The sequence below is a fragment of the Petromyzon marinus genome, chromosome 18 (genome assembly GCF_048934315.1).
Source record: "Petromyzon marinus isolate PM22_M1 ecotype Great Lakes invasive population chromosome 18, UKy_Petmar_22M1.pri1.0, whole genome shotgun sequence".
Classification (NCBI taxonomy): domain Eukaryota; kingdom Metazoa; phylum Chordata; class Hyperoartia; order Petromyzontiformes; family Petromyzontidae; genus Petromyzon; species Petromyzon marinus.
Genome location: NC_133684.1, coordinates 10,633,894 through 10,653,761, shown reverse-complemented (window position 1 = coordinate 10,653,761; position 19,868 = coordinate 10,633,894). Strand labels below are relative to the sequence as shown.

At 49.2% G+C, this 19,868-nt stretch overlaps 1 protein-coding gene across 7 annotated transcripts in view; it reads right to left on the bottom strand.

The window, feature by feature from the left end:
• SHROOM2 (shroom family member 2) overlaps window positions 1–19,868 on the bottom strand; it is a 263,864-nt gene that overhangs the window by 21,791 nt on the left and 222,205 nt on the right. For 5 of the 7 annotated variants that reach the window (XM_032956705.2, XM_032956709.2, XM_032956708.2 and 2 more), the window contains 2 exons: window positions 15,388–19,006; window positions 11,933–12,030 (listed from right to left, as the gene is read on the bottom strand). In XM_032956705.2, coding sequence (XP_032812596.2) covers window positions 11,933–12,030; window positions 15,388–19,006 — 3,717 coding nt within the window. The remainder of the gene's footprint in view (window positions 1–11,932; window positions 12,031–15,387; window positions 19,007–19,868) is intronic. The other 2 variants (XM_032956704.2, XM_032956702.2) reach the window with 2 other exon arrangements.

The following is a 19,868-nucleotide window of genomic DNA, read 5'->3' as shown; positions in this document are numbered from 1 at the left end:
AAAATTTTGTTAACATCCGCAAAAAAAACTTGTTTTCAAAATAAACAAATTCACTATCCGCGCATGGCAACACACCGTGTTTAAGGATATCAGATATTATTTTGACCGTGAACATGTGCACGCACCACCCACAACTCTGTATGCAATGCTGCGCTGCATTGAGCCATATGTGATTTGGGGTCAAGATTCATATTTACGCCAATGCAACGTCTTCCTTCGTATGGCTGATGTAGATGCAGAGATGCAAGGCATCTACATGAGATGCACCTCCGATTAGCACAGTTGGCTATATATGGTGCGAAAGAAGTTCAGACTACAATTTCACATTCAGGTGGTCAAGCCAGACAACCACGGCGGGAGCAGTTGTATCGCTGCGACGTCTCTGCCAATGCGACCGTTTAGTTTGCTGTCTTTTCCCCAGCGCCTCCGATTAGCGCGGTTGGCTACAAACGGTGGGAAAGACGTTCAACACAGTACATAACCACACCTTTCCATCGCTTCCCCTACCTTCTTTCCATGAGTTCCCGCAACCGTCTCCCTACACGTCACCCGCTGCCCCCTCTCGTTGCAAAAGATTGCGGGCATCACGAGCTGGAGCCGTCCGACTGTGGCCAGGAGTTGAAAATGCTAGGCCCTAGGATTGTGGGACTCTTAATTCGTAGAACAATTACCAACATGCACACAAAGCCCTCCCATTTGGCCAATGGCAAACCCCAAAACACTGCGTGGGAAAACAATATTGCGCCCAGACGCTACCAGCATGTCGAGAGAACTCCACACACTAGTGGGAACGTTTAGGAGAAACACCCGCCGCATCCGTTCGCATTGAAACACAAGAGTCGGAGGCTACACATGCTTGATTGCGAGAAAATTGTTGTGCGGGATTAGTGCGAGCCATCTCACTTGTACAACACAGACCACCTCCACACACACACACACAGGTGGAAAACACCCGGTGTAAATGTGAAATGTGCTTCGCCATTAACGTCAACAACAATTGCCAACAATAATGTAAAACAAAACAATAATTTAAAAAAACATGTTGATTAAACCAGACAGGCATGCAATATGATGACTTCATAACAAAAATGATGTTACAGGGAGTGTTGATGTATTTAAAAAACACCTCATCGTAACCTACTGGCAGATTTACAATCCAAGCTACCACCCGGGCAGCCTGGAGGCTCTAGAGCAGCTACAGGGAGCCGCCGTTTACCTTCACAATCTCCCTCGAGGCATTGAGCCACAGTGCGCTCACCCCGTCACAGTTGCAGATCAACGCGCCGCAACTTAAGGCAACGCAACATACGCGAGCTTACATTTTGACTTTCATAGCCTCGGCGGCGGATGCAAATGCATTAAAATGAATTGCAGCGCAGGCTGCGATATGTCTAATCGTTAAAGGAGATTACTGTGGTGTAAAGTAAATTACCTTATCCACCCCCCCCACCGCAACACATCGGGGTACCTTGCAACAGTTGCTTCTTCAGCGCGAAAGCACACTTAGTCTACTGGCGAATTCCTAGGATAACATTACGCACAGTTGCACCCATTAATCCCCATCTCCTCTAATCCGTCACCTAACTCGAAGGGGAAAAAAAAACAGCAGTGGGATTTTGCCACTCGTGTGTACCCGAGCTAAACACTCTGGCGCACTGTGAAGCCCCCACCCAATACACAGCAGCAGTGTCGTTTGTAACGGGGGGGGGGGGGGGGGGGGGGGGGGGGACAGAACGCCGGTAACAGAGCCTATATTTACAGAGGAGTTACGTACCGTTTCACTAACCCTTGTGCATTCTACAAACACTATGGCCGATTGGGAAATAGTGACGCGATGTGATGTAGGGGGCTCCTGCCCTGTGATCCCAACTCAGCGATAAGGATTCAACTCCAGGGCCAAAACAACGAGGCCGCACTGTATGCCGCATGGAACGGTGGTGTGGTTGGTGTGGAGCTAGGAATAAAAATATTGCGCAAATGCATACAGCCAAACAACGCCAGGGGCTCTGAATTAATTTAAATATAGGGGTCAACTAAATATACAATTTATTCAAATAATCATAAACAAAATCGAATTAATATCTCTCACCCACATCTTGTCTAGTTCGCCCTCTTCCATCTCACTCCATAATGATTTCTACATCTCTGAATTCTATACGTCTTTGTCTCATCTGTATCCATACATTCTCATCTCAAGATGGTTATATCGTGTCTACATTCCGCTAATCTCACAACATCACTCTCTCTTGCCAATGTCTCTTCTGTCATGTCACTCAAGAGTTTACAAATAAAAAGGACTCTCCCCCCCCCCCCCCCCCACAGAATGTTTCGCTTATTGGCCCACTGGGCCTGCACCAGCGCTGCCGCAGCAATATTTTCAAACTCATGATGTCTTCTCAAACACGCATGGGGCAGGGCCCAAAACAGTTGGCGGTTGGGAACCAGTGGTGGAAAATTCCACAATTCTATGGCAGATGCCATTTATCTCTACAGGGCAACCACTGCCTTCCTCACAAAGTGGTGCTCATTTCCCTGACTCTGGAGGAATGACGGGCTGACACTCAAAGTTGGATTTTCACTCATGATCTGTTTGAATGTGAACCAGTAATGGGTTACTGTGTTAGATACAAGGCATCCTTCATCATTGAAATACACACGTGGCCCAGTCACTGTGTGACACCACAACTGGTGTTTAAAACTAGACACAGGTAGACAAACGAAAAAAAGTCACTAAAGGGTTAATAGCCATGATGTTAAGACGCTTCAGTTTAAGGAAAGGTTGAGTTTACAACAATAGCAGAAAGCTTTGTCCACCATTACCCACGAGGTGATGCCCATTGGCTAATAATAATAATCATCGATACACTGAGGATAATTTACCTTAAGTGTACTCAAAAAGCTGCCATTTGCGGTACGGGCTATATCGGGATATATGCGACCCGAATCAAACAACACACCTGGTACCAGATATTGTAAATATGCACGTGGTGTGAAAAACAAACAGGCTGCTGTAGAGTATTCATGGAAAAATAAAGGCAACATAAATGTCAAAATTCTGGACATGAAACTCATTGGGCAATGTAGCTGGGGCACAATTAAGGGTAGCCTAGCAACAATTCCACTATTTTTACGAGGCTTTTATTTTCTCAGCTCACAAATGGAAGGGAGCGTGTTTATGTCCTGGTCAGGGGTCAACTCAGCCCATCACGATGTAGAATGATATAAATTGAATACCTCTTCATAGGAAGTATTTATTCAATGTAAATAATGGCCTTCGCCGTAAGAATGTGGAATGTCCACCAATTACACAGCCGTTGATGGAACATCACCCTTTGTTTAATGGAGTAGAAATAAATTGAGCCTTCTCTTTGACGAGTACCATAATTGTAAAGTCTTATTTGCCCTAAAATAAAAAAAATGTCAAGAAATTCAACATTTCACAGTGCACTGTCCAACTCGTCTATAAGTTCAGGTGTCTACTGTACCAACATTTGAACTTGGTACATGACAAGAACACATCCCAACTGTGCACCAAAGAGTAAACATGCTGTGTTACATGGGCAGTTGCTTCACAGCGAATCACAATTGCTGATCAAATCAATTTGGAATTGGGCAAAACGTAAGGAGGAAAAATAGTTCAAATTTTTTTTAGACCAAACTATACTATAAACTTACCAGGTAAGGCTCACCGAGCTATGTAGCTCTTTTTCAGATATGACCCGGTCACAAATGATGGCTGAACAAAGTGGCTTATGATATGGAAATGTATAGAAGGCCAAATACTCTAAACGCCTGTTTCTAAACGTGGAGGGAAAAAACTGGAAGACCTGGAGAAAAATCCACACGACCACGCGGAGAGTGAGACATGCAAACTCCAAATATACAGGCCTCAAGGTTGGGATCGAAAACACGACCTCATGTATACCAGGAGAGGTAGTTAACATCTTGCCACCGCAGCGCCTGGTTGAATAAAGGGCAGTACATTGCTTTGGCAGTTAAACAGGCGTGGAATACTGTATTAGAATAATTTGTTTAGAAGAGGCCTTCAATTATTTGCACACAAAAAGTACACAGAATCCATTCCTTTGTGCCGTTTTTACAGAGGGCAAGTTTGCGTCACACAACATCTTTGAGAAATACATTCAAGTTTGACCCACAACTAAATGGAACATGAACAATAGTTTTTCAAAAGGACTTTAGAAATGTGCGTAGACTATTATTATGCAAGCTCAGTTCAATTAGTCACAACGCAATTTAGTCTTGCTCAACAGCAAAGCTTCCCCTGGAGGCATTTCCGTCAAACAACCATCCCTTTTATACATCCAAGTAGTTCTGCAAGTTTACCTGGGTTAGACCTTCATGCATATTTTGCCCCAGCGAGCCTCGTGTGACTTGGGAGTACAGGATCATTAATTGCAGTGGTGCGAGCGCCTCCAAACACACAGCAATTCATAAAACACAACGTTGCAAAGCAGTGACATTTATCAACATCTCTGATCGGCCAGCCCTCGCCTGCCCTAGGGGGACGGCCACTCTGCATGAGCACAGACGACGTGCCAACTCCAGATCCTCAAGCCAAACGAACCGCGCGAAGTTTGGCCAAACCAAAGTGTAAGATGTCTCTCCTTCGCTCAGAGTTTTTTTTTTATTTACATACATACATATAAAAAGCCACCTTACCTCGGCGTTTAAGGCAGACAAGAGAAATAAGATCCGCGTGCGGAGCACCGCCGAGCCGGCGACGTTATCGGAGAGAGGGTTGCACGCGCTCACCGGAGCGTGCGCGAAGCAGGAAGCGGCTCAACTGCGATCACCACCCGCTGCCGAGCCCAGCCCTTGCAAACAGAAAACTCCGAAAGCCCTCCCCCCCCCCCACACTTCGGCAAACGCACGCCCACATGCGCATACGTGCACACACTCTGGCCAGCCCATGCGTCCGCGCGCACACACCTATCGTAAGCCCTCAGGCATGAACGCCACAAAGGCAGAAGGCCAGGCCAATTAAAGGGAAAATATTTCCATGAGATTGTGCCGAAATGAGCGAACGGCAAAACTACAAGGAGGCAGGCATCAAGTCAAAATGTGTCCAGGATGAAGTACCGATGTGAAAATAATATACGTTGTAAAAGCTCACAGAATCTCAAGACTATTTTATGTTGAGAATCCTATGTTAAAGGGTTTTTTTGGCAAATGTTCACGTTTAGGGTGTTACGCGTGCACTGACTTATTTTTCACAACCCGTCACTTTTCTGATGTTCCTAACATAGTTTCAGTGACATTACATAGAGCCACAAAAGGGATTTACATGTAATAGGCTATTAGATGATGGAAACGGCAAAAGCACACAGAAGGCTGTTAAATCACAAATCGTAGGCGATAGAGACCAAAACAGAGATATAATGCATTTGACGGAATCATAAAACGATTGGAGGAATGACATGGTTTCTTTCACGGTAAAATTAAGACGACGTTCCACCAAAGCTATATTGGAGAAATAACGGGGCAAACGTACAATTTTACAGTATTAACCATCTCAGATGTGCACATGACATGGCCAACATAAACCAACTGCAGGAAATGATCAAAGAAATTTGCAAGAAAGGCACGAATTGTTGGGCTCGATAAAAATATCATCAAAACTCAAGCCACGTACAACCAAGTTGGCTCAAAGATTAAAAATATTTGTTGGAGGGACCAACTGGAAAACACGCTAAAGTTAGCATAGCAAGGGTAGTTTTTTTAAGGCGGACCTGCAATCAAATTAATAAAATAAAAAGTGGTTGAGATCAGGTTGCAGTGCTTTTTGGGGGAAATAATGAGCTACATACCAATGTTTCTGAATAAAATTTTTTGTTAATCAGTGCATATTTCTACCTGCTTTGGCATGTGGATCAGAAACACGGACCTAGACAAAAGAACATAGGACAAAAGCTGAAATTGTGCAAAGCGGCAATGGAAATTGCACGCTTGGCATGACATGGAAAGTCAAGACGAAGAACGAAAACACGGCTCAGAGAACACACACCCCAACAAGTCGGAGCCTCTGTATTAAGCAAAGTGGGTTTTTGGGGCAAGACATGTCGCTAGAAAGGACGATGGCCGGTGGTCAAGAACAACATGACTCGCCGCCATAGGAGGGAAAGCGTCCGGCAGAAGTCCACCAGAGAGATGAAGCAATGAAGTCTGCTCATTCCGTGCGGGAGCTGGTTGGGAGTGCTGTATTGTGAGACCGGGTAAAACATTGTAAAACAAAAAATGGCTTGGAAAGAGATCCATCCAGCAGTGGATAAAATAGGCCTGGTGATGACGATCCTCAAAAATTAAATCCCATTTGTTTTGTTTTTGTTGCACGTTTCTCCACCCCCGTTGGCGATGCTCAGCGATGAAAGATATTCTACAAGTCCTGCAAATGTTTTTAGCAGCCATACCCAGGGAGGTATTCATCACCCAGACTGACAACCCTGCAGTATAATGAGAGATCATTTCCTGGACCCATCTCATGGAGGGTTTTTATAAAGAGGACTTATATGGCCCGACACGAATGTGCCACATCGCCTTTTAAATTAGGCATGGTATGCAATGCATTTGAGGGGACTACACTCTGCAGTTAGAGTTTTCACATATTTCTAATTCTAGTGCAAATGCCGTTCTGTTTTGGGACAAGTATTACTGCTTTTTCCCCATTGCCACATTCCTACTTGAGTGTGCTCCATAAAGAATGTATGCATTTGTGCTTTTATACATATGACCGTATGAATGCGAGTACTGTTATGATCAACAGTCATTGTTGTATGGCTAGACCGGATGCATCGCGGCCATGTGGAATTTACACAACTTGCTCAGGACTAAAAACAGACAAGTGCCAACTCATTGCTCGGCTGGACAGGGGACACACTTTGGCTTTTTGTATAACCGATATAACAAATGGGACCGTTTCATCATTGGCCACAGGTGTATTTATGTTATTTAAACTCTAGTTTTGGCTCAGGAGTAATTACTATGGGTCAACAACATTGTCAGCTGGGGGAATGGGCCATGTTCCTCGCTTCAACAGCGCCTGAGCTTTCGCACATTGCGGCTGGTGCTAATGGCTCACATGCAAAGCTTCAAAAGCCTTGGGCACAGATGGGCCAAAAGTCTCCTTTTGCACCCTCATGTACCCATACTGGTTTACATAAATCCAAGCTTTCAAAGCACAAACTCCCCTTCTTGTGGTGGACACGTGTAATGACATTTCCATACCACAAGCAAAAACATTGGAAAACTCACCACAAGGCGCAAAGTTTCACCACTTTGCATAACAGAGGGTTCAGATTTTGTCAATAAGCTCGAAACGAAATTTCACTCATCGGTCCACAATTCTGATAAGCGAGCAAAACGCTTCTAAAATCCCTCACAATTGTCAGTTGCAGAAAGTTTAAAAGATGACCACTGCTTGTTGTGTTTTACCGCTTGGGAAGAGCCCAGGCGCATTTTTTCCAGCATCACAAGACAACAAGCAGGAATGGTGTACAGACCCATGCTTCCTTACCGGCATTAAGGGAATTGGCGTTCAGTCCAAGTGGTGCAAATTTGGCCCTGGAATTGCAATATGTGCACTGGGAGGGCCTCTATATGGTTGCCCCCTGCACAGAACACGACTAATGGCAGGAAGCGATACGGGAGGGAATCGGAAGGTAATGGGTAAAGCAGCTGTGACAACGAGCCGCCTTCAACACCACGAGCTGCTGCCTGTTTTCCTTCACACATTCCAAGCGGGGCAAATTCTATCTTATCCATCACTCTTCTTTCTATATTCCCGTGGTCTAAAAGGCAGGGGCCGGCAACCTGCGGCTCGAGAGACGCATGCAAGGGCTGCATCGGGACGTTATTTATTATTAAGAGCAGTCTTGTATTTACATGCATTGTGGTTCTTGAAATCGTTTTTTTTTTTTACCGGATAAAAAAAAAATGGATGTTCTTTTTATTTGGGTGCCAACCCCTCATCTAAGAGAAAGATTGAGGACCTAATGGGTCTCGGCCAATGAGAAATGAGCGGAAGCACCCAACTCGCCGTTTGTTGCCAAGCCGCGGCTATTAATGCAAAGACAAGCACCGATTAAACCCACTGGTCAAGGTCACGTAAACCCTGTCCAAACGGCGTTGTGTCACCCGAGTGTCAATATTAGCTCCAGTCATTTTCAGGGCTTGAGATTTTTCGACCGAAACCCGAACTATGCGAGTCAAACGTGACCAAGACTCAGCTCCATGACACTGCGCCACCACAGCAAACGCCAGCAAGCACGGGCACACGAGTCTCTCCACGTGAGGCAGCGGTCTGTGAGCCACAGGATGTGGGCAAACGCAAAAGACATGAGTTTGCGTGTCAGTGTCCTGTGCCAAACCCGTCTATGATGTGGAATGAATAAGATGTAGATTCTCGAGGGCTTCCTGTACCCACGCCATTTTACCACCGGTGGCGAAGACCACCAACATCTCAATTTCCCTCCTTGAGCAAAGTGACGACACTATTGTATACTTGTCTTCCAGAGGGCCGTGCTTTATGAGTATCATATATACTGATAAAACAAAGTCCAAGTGACCTGCTTAAGTGAGCATGGGACATTCATAGCATGAGTCAGTTGGTGGAAATTGCAGTCTCCTATGGCAAGGTCCAGTCTCTTGATGGGAAAACTACTCATGACTTCCTGCAAAGTAGTACTCTGACTACCAACCCCAGGAGGCATGAAAATCAGAGTTAACCCCCAACTGGGATTTGAATTTACAACTTTCATTTGCGAGTCATGCACTCTAACCACGTTTTTGCCCAGAATATGGTTTAATAATAAAATATAGCCCTTCCTCAATCCACTGATGGCTGAAGGCATCAACACCATGCTTAAATCAGTCACATGAGTTAACCATACTTTAACAGGTCACTGGGTAACAGTGCAGTGCGCTAACCACTACACCCCCCCCTCCACACCACCGAGAATGTGAGGTGCGAATTAAACTAACAGCGTCAAAGGATTTCTAAGTGATTGCAATAACAAGTCCGGCCACAGAGGCAAATCCGTAAGATCAGCTCTTAGCACAGAGCTATTATAAACCTTACTACCCTACAACAAGCGGTCAATGAACAGAACAATGCTCAAGTCCAAGTTCTAAAGTTTAGGCCTTGGCTTTCTTTCAGATTTTAACAAACGTGCGCCGCCTGCTTGCATATGTTAACAATCGCATCACACTCCCTTTCACAATAGTGGTGAAAGGGAGTGCCGATGTAAATGGCTGTGAATGTTACTGCAGAGAAAACACTCCAGGGACTCACGTTTGAAAGAATGCAAGTAAAAATTTCAGTTCGTAGTCCACTGGGACCAGTTGATAATTTGATCAGATACGGTGTTGAGAAATAATGTCTGACAGTACAGATGCCATGCACAAGTTGAGCAAAGTTTGAAAATGTGGATTGTCCCATGATCTCAGAGACCTTTCATAGTTTCAGGGACCCTATTGTAAGCCACAGGATCTGATCTAAGTGACGAACTCAATTATCTCATTTAGACAATGATTGTATGGTTAGATAACATCGAAATGCCACCAAAAATGTGGCGTCCACAATTTTCACAAGGGACTGCTCCGTCTGTAAGCTTTATTTTAGCCAGTGAATTTTTTTTGGCCAGGCACTTTTCTTAAATAGTTTCCCATAACATTGGCCAACCACCACAACACGATTACCTTGTTATTCCCCAAGCATAGTTGTTGATCACAACTATTTGCATGCACTTTTAATCAATGGAATAAAATAACGGATTATGGATATAACTTTTTTCCTTGCACCATTTTCACAAACAGAAAAAAATTGCCATTATTTGTATACTACCTACTAGGAAAAATACATCATAAGAGTATTCAAAATGTTGTAAAAAATAATCTGCCATGTGCAATACGCAAAAATTAACGTGCGATAAAACATTTTAAAGATTTTGCTCAAATGGAAAAGTTACATTCATGCTTTGGACAACTTACTGTACCGCAACCCGTGGTTTGTTGAACATCACTAAATAGGGCCCGAATCACCCATGCACCCTAGCCCCACCTCAGAGTGAACATCACTCACGTGTATGCAAAACAGATTGCACATTGCAATTCAGACCATATGCTCGAATGTTCTGCAGAGACAGCCAGTAGTTGTTATTGTTACGGGCCGGATACTCCGCTGCTGGGGATGACATGCAGACGTGTGGGCAACTGCACGTGATTGTTGTTGTTGTTATTATTATTTGTGGTGTTTTCATCACATCAGGGCTGAAAAGTATCTCCCTCACACGTGACCCAGACAACACTACAAGCCACTTAACGTTCATAAAAACAACCAGATTTTTTTTTTATTCTCTCCGTTGGTTCAAAGTGCATTTTTATAGTGTGTATGCTGAAACAAAATAAAAATAACTATGCATCGGGTGCAATCCCCACAGTAGTGGGCACCGCGGTCGTAACGACAATATGTCCACGATGGAAAGTGCAAAAGGGAAAAAGATACTTTGCTTGAATGTTACACTAACCACTTAAGGAAATGAATGAGCCGAATGACACACCCTGCCCCTCCGCCCATGCCATGCGCCATTGCATCCAATTACAGGGCTCCCAACGCCGCAGCAACAAATACAGCGGAACACCACTGCCTATTCCAGTCCACTAAAGGGCACTCCCCCGACGGCTGTGGGTACAGCTCAACTGAATTCCAAACAAGTTCGCCTCTTGCGCAACCAACCTCTGAAAAACTAAACACTTTTGTTCCAACTGTAACTACACACCACACCATTAGTCACATCTTACATCTGGCTAATAGGACCAATGCGGAATGATCACCACAATCTGCGGTAGTTTATCTCTTCTTACACGAGGTTACCCACAGAGTTACATCACAAATTACGGTACTGTATTCGCAACGTGCGAAGTACACCCTCATGGGTATGTCAGTTGTGTGCTGCTTGTGGATTATTTTCTGTCAAATATGTGGATATGTGCCGAGGTGTGTGCAACAAGGTGCCGGGTGGTTAATATACATCATCATCATCATCCTCGCACAGCAAGAGTGCAGTCGATGCATCTGCCAGCCACCGTTTTCTGTTAACACTTAACACCGAGGCCTGTCGTACGTTGTGTGACTTCCTGCTATATGGAGCCTTAATCATTCCACATGGCCTCAGACTGCACCTAGTCTGGCACAGGCTCCATGGTGAAGCAACGGTCACTTAACAGCGAATGGTGTCCATTATTTCTATTTATTTCAAACCCGGCATTTTACTTTTCATCACTTGATTAGTACAGATTGGTATTAAAATTAAGAGCAATGTAAAAATCACATCAAACTCTGCCGTTTCTCAAGATGAAAATGTTTCACGATCGCTACTCATAAACACAGTACTGTAATTAGCCTCTGTGATCATATGGAGGAAATGCTTCATTACATTACAATGTTACAAAAACAAGATATACCACACCATGTATAAATTACAAAAACAATTACAATTAAATATAAATGTAGAAAATAAATGGATAGCGTAATAGTCCATTTATTTAAAAAGTCAAGTACATTCCTGTTCAACAAGCAATGGGGTTGCACTCATAACCTCTGGCAGCTCTAAACCATTCGTATCAATTCCACATTTCCATGGTTGTGCGTTAGTCTATCAGGAGAACCAACAAGGCAAATAATTCCCACAACGTGGTACTTATTTCACAGCTTTAGGGGATGAGTCAACCCGTAACCTAGATTTGAACTCGGACATTTCCCCCTTGTGAGTCGATCACCGTAAGCACAGCCAGAGTGTCACCTGGTCACAGGTATTGAACGACAAGGCCCCCGGGCGCGCCTTCTGTCCTTTGCGACGACGACATCCACGGCGAGGTGACGATGATGTGGGGAAGTGGGGGGGGGGGGGGTAAGTACCTGGCCGCTGAGCCATGCTGCTCGGGGTTGGAGTGCACCGGGGCGTGGTCCTCATCCCTGCGGATCTCCAGCTTCCCCAGACGCGCCAACAGCTCCTGCTGGACACACGGGGGGGGGGGAGGGGGCAGCCGTGAGCAAAGCTCTCACCGGGGCGAGCGCTCGCTCCACGCGTGCTGCTCGTTCACTGCACACGCTCCTCCGCGTCCAAGGCAGGCCCCATTCCACACCTGAAAGGCTAGGCACACATTCCACCCCGTGAGTCCATTACTAATGCCACTTGTAAGTGGTGCACCGACTGGTTCTTGGATCGTTAGGCTCCCCCCCCCATACAAATTGCCGAAACCCACCTCACAAGAGATCCGCAAAAAAATGCACTTCCTGATGTCGATGGAAAAACCAAAACGGTAACGCGATGCTGTTTGGGTTACAAACAGCATCGTAATTTACTGCATTCTTTTTCTTCCAAAGATAATACCTGCCAAATAAAATAAAAGTTGCCAATAAATAGCGGAAGCTCTTGCTCTTAATAGTTCAGGATAACGTGGCTCGGATTTAGGAAGTTCACTTCTTGAATGAAGTGGACAAAATCGGTTTCACTTGGTCGGTTAATGTTGGAAAAATGTGAATGCACGACACGTGCCGGACCTGAGAAACGCCACGAAAAATCCTGGCAACAACACAATCGTCTGCTTCCCCACCACAATTCAATGAGTTGTCAATACTGACAGTCACAATTGAGACTGGAGATTAGATTATAATCGAGTGCGGCATGTTTGCAGGCTTTTGTCGTACTGTTTTTCGTGTCGCAAGCCTCATTTGTACAGTCTAGTTCACTCCGTTAGCTTAAACGTAATGCAGTATCCCATTGGCACACGGGGTAAATCTCATGCATTTTAACTTATCGATTCTCAAATGCACCACCGTGAAGGCAACAATCGACTTTATTTGACGAAACTACGCGTTGTTACATGCCCAAAAAATAATCGAAGGAAGACCAAGCGCGTCTTGAATGAACACCACGTCGTGAGAATTGTATTGTTTTATTTTATTCTCATTCTACGTGACTTTACCGAAAGAACCAAAGAAGACCACGTGTTTAGTTTCGGACATTAACTTGATACTGACGACAGCACAACCGTTAACTCATCTGCAGAGCGTCACACGACCTTTGTGCCAGCAAGATCGGCAAATATTATTTGCTAACAAACACGTTAACCGTGGAGACGATGGCCAATTAAACCAGCTGAAAACTAGGCTTATGTAGAACGCTGATACTCCAATAACATTCGGTAAGCTGGTACGGCATTTTAAAATGTGATATTGCTTAAAATAAAATTTGTTCTTTGTGTCTTTTCTTTTATTTAAACACTTCGCTCAGTAATAATGATTCACTGCAAATTAAGTACAATATTCTGCATATCAAATGTCTCAACTAGTCTCCAGACAGTGGGCTTCTTGGTAGAGACGTAATTCAGAAGATTTCAGGAATTGTCTTTCAATAAATATATTAATATAACCAAATAACAGTTTATCACGTTGTGAATTAATAAACCATCTGCAAAGTAGAATCAATGCATACACCTTGAACAAGTTTTGTGATTATCGCAATGCCCACAGCACAACACACATTCTGATAAAAAAAATTCTGAGGCTAAATTATTGAAGCGCTATCAGGTCAATACAGAAATATACAGAATATGTAAAAAAAACGCATGCAACCACCCGAACATCATGCCACAAAATTCCCTCGTTATTATTTAGTGGTATCCATGACCCACTATCACTTAAGACAGTGAGAAGCACTGTGGCTAACTTGGCATGGTGTCACGCTCGTGTTTACATACAAGTACAGATTGTCAGCAACTGCCATTCCAGAGCCACGTCTAACATCTTTTAGTATATTACCACCAGGATGCTGGGTGTAAGGAAGACTGCAGCTGTAAACAGCTTGTGCCGTTTATTGATGGAGCACTTTAAACACATGCTGGCAATGAATCGCTGCAAACGTTTCACTATTTGTTTTGGCAATGTCATTTCGAAGGCTGCATGACCAAAAGCCTACAATATTATTTCATTGCCTGGCGCCCAGTACACAGCCTGACCACACATTGCACAAAGACAAATTGCCTACACAAAGCACAATGATGTGAAGGGCATTAGGGACAATTGTTAAAGCTTCCCCCCCACTCCCCCGTTGCAGAAAGAACATGGGGTTCTGCACTGCTGACGAAACATTTACGCAGTTGCTCAATATCCCCACTAGGGGGTATGAAAGGACCGACTGAGAGCGAGCGTGTACGGCGACCGCAGAGGATTTTCGACATTGCGCTGCACTGGCTCTCTCCCCCTTACGTTAGGCGCGGTGTGTCCAACGTTTTGCCCCACGACCTGCGACATTCTCCAAGATTGGTAACAAGCCGAAAACACGTCAGAGGGATACGCAACAGGCGCACTCGTGCTGTAAAAGACGCTAAAATACTACGGCAAAAATCTCTATCTATCGGAGCTTTGCCGAGTCTCATCCAACTCCGATGCAAGGTATGTTTTTGCACGTGGGGAAAAAGAAAAAAACACTGGCGTACTGAGAAAACCCACACACACACACAAATACGAGGGTTAGATTCGGAGGTCTGAATATACTGGGCCCATTACCAAATCGATCTCTGCGCTGTCACCTCATGACCACTCGCAGACCAGGTTTGTGTTCCAAAATTCGACGCGAACCCGCCAACCCTTTGCCCCTGAAGTGCTGCGCATTATTGGCGTGCCCCACCACAACGCCCAGCTCAAAGCGTGCGCATGTAATACACTCGGGGGAGGGCTCCTCTATTCCTTCGTTGACGTAGGGCAAGCTCAGCCGACCTTCACACCGGCTAACGTGGAGGAGGTGGGCCCCCATGCCCTCCGTAATAGAAGAATGTGCATAATTGCCGGTGATTTTCCGTGCGGCTTTTGGGCCACGAGACCAACTCACAGAGCGCCACCGGGGCCGGTCGGCAAGTGCGGCGTCCTCACCAAAAGCGGGGGTGGGGAGGGGTGGGGAGGGGTGGAAGCAGTGATTCGATTAGGTCCTGGGTGCACGTCATTACCCCAGGATTAACTCGAGTGGGGGGCTTTGGGAGAGGGGGGTGGGGGGTGGTTGGTTCACTGCGTGGGTCACTGCCTTTGAAATTGGAGGGAGCGTACAATAAACGCCGAGGGCCACCCCCGGCCACACGTGTCACCCACTCCACAGAATCTGTATCTTTATCCGAATCATTATCTTTCTTAGAAAAATCCAATGATCTCCGACGCTCCATTTTCACGGATGTCCAGTAGTTTCACAGGTGTCCATGGCGCACCCTCCAATCAGCACGGTTGGCTACGTACCGTGCGAAAGAAGTTCAACAACACGTAAATACATACATACGGGGGGATGTAAGGATCATGCTGGGGAGGGGGGCATGAAGACTCACCTTGCAGGACACCTCCGAGGTAGGCGAAGAGCGCGAGCGAACGTGCACGTGCCTCCTCCCGTCAGCCTTCCAGCTCGTTAGATTTTCGCTGGACACAAACTTTTCAGAATTTCGTGGGGGCAGCATCTCCAGGGACATCTGCTGCTGCTGCTGCTGGTGGTGCAGGTGCGCCTGCTGTGACCACGATGGCTGCTGCAAGTGCTGGCGCTCCCTGCCACGGGCGCCCGTCGCCGTCTGATGATCGGAGTTGCCGAAGCCGTCGTCGTTTATATTCAAGTCGGAGCCGTAAGGTCGCTGCTGCTCCAGCCCCTGGGCACGGCCAGCGGCTGCGAGCTTCCTCTCAGAGCCGGCGTGTTGCTGATACGCAGGGGCGCTCAAGTCGGAATACGCGGCCATCGGTCTGACGTCCTCTCCGTGGGGCCTCCATAGGCATTGCTGCTCCGACGAGGAGCTCAGGCTGGAAGAGGATGACGAGGAGTGGCGACGGGCTTCCATTTTTGCCAAGCACAGCTCGGGATGACCGTACCAACCGTAGCCATCTTTCAGCGCATCGTGCCGTTCGGATTTAGCGTTCGAAGAATTTGAGACCAGCTGCTGCTGCTGCTGTTTTGCCTGTGCCCTTTGCAGGAGAGACATCTTGCTGCCGTCCTTCTCGAAGAATTTCCGTCTGTCTGCGACAGAGCCGCGGTCACCATTGCTGTTGCCGCAAAGAGCCGCGCTGCCCTCCGGGTAGGCAAACGCGCCATCGCGCAACTTGCTTCCAAAGGCCGGGGAAGTGTCACTCTCCGAACCCACACCCACCTCGTTCATCTTCTCCGGCTCCGAATACGACCTCTTCTTCTGCTGGTCCGTCAGCCGCTTGCGACCACATATGCGGGGAATGTGGTGCGCTGGCAGGCTCTCTGTGCTCTGGAAAGCACTGTCCAGTTGGCTCCGAGTGAGCGGCGGGTTGCTCAGAGAGCTCGACCTGCTGTGATTGCCCTCCGAGTTCTCAAGCGTCCGCGACTTCAGGCTCGAGTCGAACGGCAGTCGGATTTCCAGGTCCCGGCGGCGGAAGGACGTCGCTCTGAGAACCTTGGTCTGCGCCTCCTTCACGTGCTCCTTGTAGGCCTCGCCGTACGCAGCATCCAGCGGGGAGTTGAGCTCATCCTTGGCGGACTCTCCTTTCCACTGGCCCGTTAGCGACTCCGTGGCTTCATTCTCTTCCTCCTCCTCCTCTTCCACGAGCTGAGAGGAGCTCTTGCTCTTCTGCAGCTGGGCACGTTTCATCTGGATCTCGTTACGCAGTGTGGTCGCGAAGCGGTCGCTGCGCCGTACCTGCTTGCCGGGATCACCGGCGGTCGCCGCCGCCGCCGCCGCCGCCCTACTGCCGCCCTCCGCCGCACCGAGCACCGTCAGGTGATGCAGCATAGGCGTGCGCTCAGCGCTAATCACGTTGCGCGTGCCCAACCGGTCCGCCACGCCGCCGCCGCCGCCGTTGCGAGGGTCCTCTGCAAAGCCGTAGAAGCCGCCACCCCCCCTATCGAAGTCGGCGTGCGCCGACTGCCGGCCGTCGAAGCTGGAGCCGCTCTCGGCCGAGCCACCGCTCAACTGCCTCCTGCCGCCGCCGCCGCTGCTGCTGGGGGGGCGGCCGTCCGTCGGCGGGAAGCTCGTGGGTTTCAGGTCGACGCGCGCGGCGATGCTGCCCTGCGAGCTGTGGCTGCTGCTGCTGCTGCTGCTGCTGCCACTGCTGTTGTAGCGCTTCCGGCTGGCCGAGTCCGGTCTCCGGATCTGGTCCGCATAAGCGTAGGCCGCCGGCTGGACGGCCTCGTCGTGCCACTGCCTGTACTCCCCCTTGGGCGGTGGGCACGGGGCCACCTCCACCTGCGTTGGGTGGTTCATGGAGATGCAGTAGTACCTCGCCGCCGCAGCACATGGCTGGTTTAGCTCCAGCATGCTGGCCGACTTAAACGGCTGCCCTCGGAGCGAACCGACGTTGGACTCCGCCGCCCCATCTTGATTTTGATACGAGCTCGGCGGGCCCAGGCTCTGCCTCCCGCCGCTACTGTAGGATCTCGGGGGCGGGCTTTGGCCGAAGCCACCATCCTCGCAGTGCCTGCCATGCTGAGGCTTCAGGCTCTCGGCTGTCGCAGGAGGCTGACTGTAATAAACGTCGGAGCACTGCTTTCCCACGGCCGAATAGCCATAACCGCCGGCGCCTCCGGACACCGACAGCGCGTAGCGAGGATCTTGTTGCTGCTGCTGCGCCGCGTAGACGCCTGTGGGGGCGAGGGGCTGCCCGGGGTAGGCCTGTGCTGGCTGCGGGGACGGCACCGGCTTGCGTGGGACCACGGGGCTGACCTCGGGGCTGCGCTCTGGCACCGTGTTGAGCGGGTGCGGCTCCGACAGCGCCAGGAGGTTCGAGGCCGAGCTGCCACGTGGCGGAGGCCGGGGGGTGGGCGCCGCGGCGTTGGGGGGCCCCGGCGCGGCCGCCGCGACCGCCGGCGGGAGGTAGCCGTCGGGGCCCGACCACGACGGCGACTTCTCGTGGTTGCGCGTGGCGATGAAGCTGACGCTGCGGACGGGCGGCGGCGGCGGCGTCCCTACCGGCGAGGAGACCACGCTGTCCACGCTCACGGCCGCCTTCATCGGTGGCTGCCACAGCTGCCCGCCGCTCCGCCGACTCGACTCCGAGCACCTCCTGTACGACGGCTGCTGCCCCTGGTGGCTGTCGCCGGCCTCCTTGCCGAGCGTCTCGTCACAGCCCGAGTGGAGGCGCTCCTTGCCGTACCTGCTGGGGTAATCGAGGCTGTTTGCCTGCTTGATGTTGTGCATCGAGCAGTCCTTGTTGCTGTAATGGTCCGCCCTCTTGAGGCTCTCCGTGTTTCTGTACCCAAGCTCGGAGGCGTAAATGTCGCGGGACTTGCCCTCGCCCGGCTCGTCCTTGCCGTAGTAGTTCTTCATGGCGCTGTTGGTCAGGTTCTCCCTGATCTCGTACCGGGCCCTGGCCGAGCCTGCTCCACAGATGTCGCGGCTCCCGTTCTCGTACGTGGCGGCGGCGGCGACACCGGTCGCGGATCCACGCGCCTCCCCATTCCTCGGCACCTCACCGTCGCTGCGCCGTGATGCCAGTGTCTCCGGCTCCTCGCGGGCACTGCCCGCCTCTCCGTAAACAGTCCGCACAAAGCGCAGGTCAGCCGGTGGTGACAAGTTCCCGCCACCACCGCCACCGGAACCATCCCAGCAGCCCACCACAGGGGCGGCCGCCACATTCTCCGCCGATCCCGAGCGGTCGCTCACGGAGAAGGAGCTGTAGGCCGAGTCGCGCTTGCTGTCCACGCTGCTGGACGACTTGACGTGCTGATGGTGCTGCTGTTGCTGCTGCTGCTGCTGCTGTACGTGGGGATAGAAGCCGTGGTGCTGCCCTGAAGTGGGGTGCAGCAGCCCGTCGCTGCCGTGGGGCGGGTGATGCTGGTTGTGGTGCGGATGGTGCGGGTGGAGGTGCTGGTGGTGCTGGCTCGGCTGCGTGGGGTGGTCGAGGCTATCCATGCTGCCCCGGGAGCTGTACTGGTCCGGGCTGAGGTGGTGCCCATATCCCGCCATGTCGTACGATCCGGAGAGGTCACTGGTAGAGGAGCTACTGCGATACAGTCACACGGCAGCAACTAAGTTAGCGCAAACGATACAAATCTAACGGTTAGTTTCATATATATAGCGGCATGTCATGCAAATTGCATCTCACAATCACCGAGGAGCCGCAGACAAACTAGGGAGGCTGCCAGGCGGTGAGCCGGTGCCAACAATGGCTCTGCAGTTCTCTAAATATTAAGATGCTTTCAGCCAAATAGTGAATGCTTACACATTTGAGAAGAACCTGAAGCTGCCCGAAAAAAAAACCCCACGCATGCGAGGGGGCAACACTCTATCCCACGCAGAAGAGAAAGTTGATGTCAAGTCCCCACTATTCGCTGCACTGCATTCTGCTGGCGAGCCAGGGTTACGGGGCACCTCGATACCCATGGGAAGGGAGTCTCTCGACATTTTCTCCAACCCACCGACCCTCGCGCCTCCAGTGCTGGAATACGGGCCACATGCAAGCACGGCCACCAACCGCCCTGCAAGGATGTGCGAACCACGACTGGAAGGCCGCGGACTTGGGCAGCGGCATAGACACAGAGAAATGGAAGGTTGCAAGTTCAAACCTAGCTGAATTAGTCGAAGCCCAGGTTATTTTATGAGGTCAATAAAATTTGTACTATTCTGTACAGTCAACCGTTACCATGTCATGGGTAGATTTATCTCGCGAATTCGAAACGTGGAATTTCGAACCACTGACTCAGGGCCACTTGGCGCAGACGTTAAGGCCGTAAGGTAGCTCTCGTTTGAGCAGGGCGACACCTTTTCACGTAAGAAAAGCCCTCACACCATGGTTGAGCTGAATTTGGCAATATATAATTACGTGTCAGTAGGCGACCAGTAGATGGCAGTCCATCAAGTGGGTT